The 5,898-nt window shown below is 47.5% G+C and overlaps 1 protein-coding gene across 1 annotated transcript; it reads left to right on the top strand.

Annotated features, from left to right (window-relative positions):
• Positions 1-2,503: 2,503 nt before the first annotated feature.
• LOC138921892 (OTU domain-containing protein 6A-like) lies at positions 2,504-5,041 on the top strand. The gene has a single exon (XM_070257755.1). It carries the CDS (start codon positions 2,651-2,653, stop codon positions 3,515-3,517), a length of 867 nt encoding a protein of 288 aa, XP_070113856.1. The 5' UTR covers positions 2,504-2,650; the 3' UTR covers positions 3,518-5,041.
• Positions 5,042-5,898: the final 857 nt, after the last annotated feature.

A 5,898-nucleotide genomic window follows, 5' to 3' on the forward strand; every position in this document is an offset into this window, starting at 1 on the left:
AAAAATGGAATGCTTAAGTGTCAATCTGACAAATATGTGCAGGACTTATGCACTGAAAATTATAAAACATCTGTGAAAGTCAATGAAAATCTAAATAAATGGAGATACATACCCTGCTGGTCATGGATTGGAAGACTCAACATAGTAAAGATGTCAATTCTCCCCAAACTGATACGGCTGTAACACAATTCCTATGAAAATCCCAGCAAGATCCTTCTGTAGATATAGACAAGGGTATTCTAAAATGTATATGGAAAGACAAAAGAATTAGAATAGCTAAAACAATTTTGAGAAAGAAGAATAAAACTGAAGTAAAGGGCCTACCTAATTTCAAGACATTGCTCAGTTACAGTATTCAAGACTATACGGTGTGGGTGGAGGGATAGACCCATAGATCACAGATATGCCCAACTGATTTTTGACAACGGTGCAAAACCAATTCAATGGAGGAAGCATAACCTTTCTAACAATTGACGCTGGAGCAAATGGATAACCATAGGCAAAGGAACGATCCTCCACCTAAGCCTCAAACCTTACACAAAAATAAACGCAAAATAGATCACAGATTCAAATTTAAAACCTGAAGCTATAAATCTTTTCAGTAGAAAACAGGACAAAATCTTTGGGATCTAGAGTTAGACAAAGAATGCTTGACAACAAAACCACGACCCATAGAAGGAAAAATTGATAAATTGGACTTCAAAATGTAAAACTTTTGCTCTGAGAGACACCAGGTAAAGAGATGAAAAGACAAGCTATAATGTGGGAGAAAATATTTGCAAACCACATAGCCAACAAATAACTAGTATCTGGAGCACATGAAGAACTCTCAAAACTCAACAGTAAAAAAAACAGTCCAGGGGCCAGCCAGGTGGCACAGCCGTTAAGTGTGCACATTCCGATTCAGCAGCCCGGGGTTCACCCGTTCGGATCCCGGGTGCAGACATGGCACCATTTGTCAGCCATGCTGTGGTAGGCGTCCCACATATAAAGTAGGGGAAGATGGGCACGGATGTTACCTCAGGGTCAGTCTTCCTCAGCAAAAAGAGGAGGATTGGCAGCAGATGTTAGCTCAGGGCTAATCTTCCTCAAAAAAAAAAAAAAAACCACAGTCCAATTATAAAATGTGGAAACAACCTGAATGTTTTACCCAAAAAGATACGACACAGATGGCAAATGAGTACATGAAAAGATGAGCAAGATTAGCTACGTAAGAAACGCAAATTAAATCCACAGTGAGATGTCACTACACATGTATCAGAATGGCTCAAATAAAAAAGTATGACAATAATAAATGCCGGGGAGGATGCAGAGAAACTGGATCCCGCATACACTGCCGGACGGAATGTATAGGCACGCTGGAAAATAGTTTCTTAACAAACTAAACATACACTTATAACATGATCCAGCAATTGTAGTCCTGGGCATTTTTACCATAGAAATGAAGACTTGCGTTCATTCACACAAAAACCTGTATATAGATGCTTGTAGCAGATTTATTTGCAATAACCCCAAACTGGAAACAACCCAGATGTCCTTCAACAGGTGAATGGTTAAGCAAACTACAATCCATTCATATCATGGAATACTACTTAGCAATAAAAAAGGAGTGAAATTTTGATATATGCAACAACTTGGACAAATGTCCACTTTCCTCATTTGTAACAAGGGGGGGGGGTTGTCTCAAGGGCCTTCCTGTTTGGGAATTCAAGATGCAGATGAGCAGGGTGAGGCAGGATGAGAGCATATTTGAAAGAGTTTGGAGCTTTATTTTATTTTTTAGAACTTCTAAAGATTCAAACTAATCAGAAAGAAGCGGCTTGATGAAAGCCGGCTGTTGTGCTTCCTGGGCGTCCTAGGGAGCCCATTCTGGAAGCTGCGGACCCAGGAGAAGGGTGTTTAGGGTAGGTGCATTCTGTTGGCACAAGCTAAGAGGTCTGCTTGGTTGTAGAGAATGACTTTAAGGAGAGCAGCTGTTGCCTTCTTACACTGAAATGGGACAGGGCGGATTTGAAGCCCATACTGAAAGCACTCTATGTTCCCAGGAACGTAAGGAAATATCTTTGTTCTGATACACAAAATTAAGGGTTTGCCAATCAAGGGATCTGAAAAATCGTAGAAAGCCACATTGCCTCCTGAACACTAGGCAAAACGGGAAGTCCAACGTCAGAGCACATTCAGCTGGTGGTATGGTATTTGTCATGTAATTCTCAGGCACGACTAGAGTCTGCACTGTGTTCAGGCTTGGAAATGAAGCCGGGAGTAAGAGTTCATGAAAAAGGTCTACAAGCCCAATTGCTGCACATAATACGTAAAGGTGGGGTAACTCGCGGGATCTAACCCTCGGGATCTTACCCGCGAGATTCGAATCTCGCTAAAACTGGAAGCAACCGTTGCTACGGGGTCTAAAAAGGGCGTATTCAGGGTCTCCCAACAGCCAATCGTAGTGCCAGGCGTGCTTGGGGGCGTGGCCATGGAGAGACAGTAGCCAATGGCAGAGAGGGCCGTGAATAAGGGGAGGACGACGGGCGGGTGAGGCGCGCAGAGTGCGGCAGACAGGGGCGGCTGAGGCGCGTAGCCCGTCTGCGGTTTGCGCTGTTAGTCAGCACTCTAGCCGGTACTTTAGCTCCCCCAAACTTAGATTAACAACATGGAAGATTCACAGCGGATGGTACGACGCCACTACCGCGAAAAGAAAGAGCTGCAGGCCCGCATCCAGAGCATGAAGAACTCTGTCCCCAAGAGCGACAAGGAGAGAAGAAAGCAGTTGCTCCTCGACGTCGCCCGCCTCAAGGCCGAGATGGAGCAGAAGCACCAGCAGGAGCTGGAGAAGTTCCAAGAGAGTTTTCCCGATGACAGCAACCTCGATTCTGTCACTGAAGATCTTGCCAAGATGGATCTCGAGAACCAGCCTCCCCGCCTCGCAAAGGCACAAAGAAGGCGCGAACGAAGGGCGGCCGAGGAGGCAGCGCGCCTGGAGAGGATCGCTGAGGTGGAGGCGGAGCGTCAGGCCGGCTTCCGCCACGACGACGAGGAAGAGAAGCTCTCCGCCATCCTGGAGGCCAGAAATCTGGAGATGAAGGAAATCCCAGCCGACGGCCACTGCATGTACCGCGCCATCCAAGACCAGCTGGTGTTCCCGGTGACCGTGGAGAGCCTGCGGCGTCGCACCGCCAACTACCTGAGGAAGCACGTCGACGACTTCCTGCCCTTCTTCAGCGACTCCGAAACCGGCGACACCTGCAGCCGCGACAGCTTCTTGAGTTACTGCGACGACATCGTGCACAGCGCGTTGTGGGGAGGCCAGCTCGAGCTGAGGGCCCTGTCGCACGTCCTGCAGACCCCCATCGAGGTGATCCAGGCCTACTCTCCCGTCCTCGTCATCGGGGAGGAGTACGCCAAGAAGCCGCTCACCCTCGTCTACCTGCGCTACTCCTGCAGCCTCGGGGAGCACTACAACTCGGTGAAGCCGCTGGAGGCCGGCGCCGTCGGGGGCGCCGCCCCGTGCCTCTTCTAGGCCCTGGCGCCGCCGAGCCTGCCACCATTGCCGCCGCCATTGCCGTCGCCATCGCCGTCGCCGTCGCCGCTGAAGCCGCCGCCGCGTCTCCTCAGTAGGCTCTGTTTTTTTCCTTCGGTTTTCTCTGTTTTCTTTCTGTTACTCAGAATTCAGCGTCCCCTCGCGTTCTCCCCGCCCCCCCCGGCCCCCCCCCGCCCCCCCCCCCCGCCACCGTCCGGCCGCTCTGGTGCCTCTGTTGCTGCTCCGGCGGCGAGGGACCTGCCCCCCCTAGGAGAGCGCCTGCACGGTGCTCTCCGAGGGGACTGAGTTTGATAAGTTCTCGCCGCTTCTTGCCCTTAAGGGTCTTTGCCTCCCTCATCGATGAGAATTGGTCACCTTGCAAATAATTGGGGGGGGCGGGGATATGAAATTGGAAGTTTGGTTTGATGCGTTCTTAACCTGAGGAAACTGAGTTTAGCTCGGGATCTGCAGCCTGTGCCCTGACTGTGTCGCCTTCCTCAGCTGAAGCTGGAGTTTAGTGCCCGCGAGGCCGTGTGAACGCCTTGTGCTTAGTCCTTTAGAAACCAGCGCATCCCGGACTGTTGCGGGCTTCGCGTGTCCTTCGGCCGGGTCACTCGGGAGACGTGGCGAGCCGTGCACGAGACCTCCTCCACTACTTTGTTTTGTTTTTTCATAAAAACTTGTGTTGTTCCGAATTAATTTTAGTTCTTTAGATGTTTGCAAAATTCTCAGTAATAGCGTTTGTTAAATTTAGACGTTTAATGTAGGCGTTAAGTGTAGAAAGTAAGGATACATAAACCGATAGGCTAGAGAAGGGTTACTTGAAGGTGCGAAAGATCTCAACTTAATTTCTTTTGTTAAAGATAGGGAGAGCCAGGACTTGAGTTAAGGAGTCCGTCCATTTCATTAGATCTACAACTGGTGTGAAGCAAAAAGAGACAAACCGACAGGTAGCTTAACCCCCGTCAGGGACGTGTGAGCTAGTGAGTTTCCTTTGTGCTCAGAGACGCGAAAGGGTAGGGCTTTATTCAAGTAATTGATCCACTTTGTTATATCTATCACTGGTGTGACATGTGAAAGATGTGAATTTAATAATTTTCCTTAATTCTTAGAGATAGAAAAGTATTAAAAAAGATTTTTTAAAGTATTAATGGAGTTGATCCACTTTGTTATATCTACAACTGATGTGAAGGCTGAAAGATCCGAATTTAGTAATTTTCCTTAATTGTTAGTGATAGAGAAGTATTAAAAAGATGTTTTAAAAAATGTTAATCCATTTTGTCATACCTACAACCGGCATGGGGCAAAAAAAGTGAGCAGTGTGCTTTTGTTGATATTTGAGACTTGTTGGTGTCTTGAATTTGCCAAATAGTAGTGAAAGTGAAATGATTTTCAGTACACAATTTAAAAATTCTTAATCTTTGGATTGTGTATTTCAGTGAAGTTGCTTAAATTCATTAAAAAAATTCTTTGTAACACCAAATGTTCTAAAGTAAAATATATGAACTTTAAAAATAAAAAAAATATTATGCTTAAACAATTAAAGCACTTTAAAAAATACCTAGTTCTCTGTTTCTGTGTATCTAACTTCGTATAGAGTTCGTATTCCAGGATCCACTTCAGCAAAGGAATGCTGGAGGGTTAGGGAGCAGGAGTGGGGGCACAGATGAGGCTTTTAGGAGGAGGAATGGGCCTGTGGTCTTGATGGTGGCCTGAAGTGGAGTGTTTTCCAGGGAAGGATTTAGGTCCTGAGTTAAGGTTTCACTCAGTGAAAGACATCACGAAATGGTTTCATTTAAGGATGTTCTCATTACTATGCATGAAAAAGAACTCCCACTTCCCAAAACTCACCAGTCCATGGCTACATTGCAGGAGGGAAAGAAGTGCCACTGTTTTTTTTTTGGGGGGGGGGGGCGGTGTGGAAGTGTTCCCAAAATACAAATATGGAAACCCTGCCAATAGCTCACTGTATAAATGTGAGTGTCAGATAAATTTCAGATAGCCAGCTGGCTAAGACGCAGTCCTGCAGAAACCGGGCATTTGGGTGCATTGTGAGAAGAGAGCCTTTTGTAGGGATGAAGACACTGCCTGGAGAGGGGAAAATAGGCCAGGGAGAGAGGCCTAATCTGGAAGGGTGCCCAGCTGGGAAGGAGGGTGAAAATTTGCGGAAAAGGTCAGCCTAGGAGGATGAATGGGACATGGCAGGAGAAAGGGGAACAGGTTGGGGGGGGTGGGGGGGGGCGGGTGGCCACAGGCTGAGGAAGGGGACTGGCTGGGGAACAGGGCATAGATGGTGAAGAGAGCCTGGCTAGAGGAGGGGAACTGCGTGGGGTGTGGAACACAGGCCCATGAAGGGGGCCTGACTGGGGCCATGGCAAAGG

This window comes from Equus caballus, chromosome X (genome assembly GCF_041296265.1).
Source record: "Equus caballus isolate H_3958 breed thoroughbred chromosome X, TB-T2T, whole genome shotgun sequence".
Classification (NCBI taxonomy): domain Eukaryota; kingdom Metazoa; phylum Chordata; class Mammalia; order Perissodactyla; family Equidae; genus Equus; species Equus caballus.

Coding starts and splice junctions, on each gene's coding strand:
- LOC138921892 (XM_070257755.1), top strand. CDS start 2,651: ATGGAAGATTCACAGCGGATGGTACGACGCCACTACCGCGAAAAGAAA.